The sequence below is a fragment of the Sphaeroforma arctica genome, assembly GCF_001186125.1.
Source record: "Sphaeroforma arctica JP610 unplaced genomic scaffold supercont1.561, whole genome shotgun sequence".
NCBI classification, from domain to species: domain Eukaryota; class Ichthyosporea; order Ichthyophonida; genus Sphaeroforma; species Sphaeroforma arctica.
This window is the reverse complement of record NW_014039997.1, coordinates 1-1,805: the sequence shown is the minus strand read 5'-3', so window position 1 is coordinate 1,805 and position 1,805 is coordinate 1. Positions and strand designations below refer to the sequence as shown.

Here is a 1,805-nt window from a genome sequence, read left to right as displayed (position 1 = left end):
TATACATTTCTGGCATACACATACACATCATTAGAGATGGAATGGATTCATACCTTTGCACTGCTCCAAATCGTCGAGGGGTCGTGGCACACACCAGTGACAACGAGTGCTTCATTTGGGCCGACCTTTCGGAATCCACAGCCCAAAGGATGTTCCAGCGGGAAGCAACAAAAGCACATGCTGCTTTGTATTGTTGTATATTATAGTGCAGGTCCGTGAGTTAATGCTGTTAATGTCGTTATTGTTGTGTATCGAAGTCTTTAATATGTAACTATAGTATCAATTACCGCTACTTAATTTAAACTATATAAATGTGGCATGCATTGCGGGGCAATGTTGGTCTCAGTGGTGATTATTACTTGAGACGGGAATATATGGTACAAACAATTGCAATTAGTATATTTCAGATGATCTGTATATACGCACATATGTCATAGATACTTTATATGCATATTAGCCACTGTTGTAGTACATAAAAGAAACATGAAGTCGAAATATCATAGTCTTCTGAATTATACAATGCGGCTATGTAAATACATTATATATTCACACAAGTTTTCAAAATAAATGCATCATTATTTCATTATGCTTCTTTCATTGAGTATTGCCTTTTAATTGGCCATTGCTTTCGCGCCCTTTATGTGCACAAAGGGCCTATGGCCCTAAGCAGTCCATGACTCCATGAGTTACAGTAACAGAGGTCAGACCGTCAGAGGGTACGATTTATTTGTTTATTGTGTTGGGCCGAAAGCAGTCCAATTCTCGTTATAACGATTAAATCCCGTTTTTTTAAATTAAAAAATAGCAGCCTATTAACACTATATTTACATAATTACACACGAACATTATGTATTCCAGAATTTTAAATTTTGCGTTGCCGTTCAACGTTTACTGCATGGGGTACAAAAAGAAATGACGTCATGGGTTGGGCCTTTATTTATTCGTGAATCGTCATGGCAATTTACTCGAAAATGTGGGGGACTACGGCCCTACGCCCTACTACAGACGGTATATGGGCCTTCTTAGACTTAGAATTCTGTTTTTAACTTCAAAAAAAAAGGAGATAAATATCAGGTGTATTAGTCAAATTGAGAGGGCTATTGTACCACGAAGTCAAAATATGTACACATTCTCGAGTGTGTGTCACTATATATGTCATTTGATTTGAAGTGATAAGCTATGTGTATATAACTATGTGTATGTAAAAGACTCTTGATGTTGTTTCAAAAAGGGTCTCGATAATAGAAATTGTACATTGTATACACGCAACAGTGCATATTGTCCAGCACCAACCATAAATTACTAATGAACCAAATATGAGGTTTGCAGCGGGGGGTCTCGGAACCACACATATATGACAAGAATATCAAAGTGAGAACCTAATGCAGCCTTGTATATCTGTTATTCCATCTAGTATATCACATACACATACTAGTGTATGTATATACAGTCCAAAAGATCGTGATGGTAAAATCGGTAGGTTGGTACGGTGTTGCTCTGGCCCTCAGTATATGGGCCTTTGCGGACTATGGACTGGTCTATGTGTACCTGTCGAGATGTACCTGGCCGGAATACAAGTCAAATGAGCTGAGAGCGCTTGTTATCTCGGGTAATCAACCCTTGCAGGCTGTATTAAAAATACTGTACGTGCATACTGACACACACACACACACACGTATATATATCTACATACATACATACATACATACATACATACATACATACATACATACATGCATGCATACATGCATACATACATACATACATACATACATACATACATACATACATACATACATACATAC

The 1,805-nt window shown here is 37.6% G+C and overlaps 1 protein-coding gene across 1 annotated transcript in view; it reads right to left on the bottom strand.

The window, feature by feature from the left end:
- The window catches only part of SARC_07238 (hypothetical protein), an 8,026-nt gene extending 7,745 nt beyond the window's left edge, over positions 1 to 281 (bottom strand). The window contains exon 1 of the mRNA XM_014298822.1: positions 54 to 281. Coding sequence (XP_014154297.1) covers positions 54 to 179 — 126 coding nt within the window. The 5' untranslated portion in view covers positions 180 to 281. The remainder of the gene's footprint in view (positions 1 to 53) is intronic.
- Between the last annotated feature and the right edge of the window lie 1,524 nt (positions 282 to 1,805).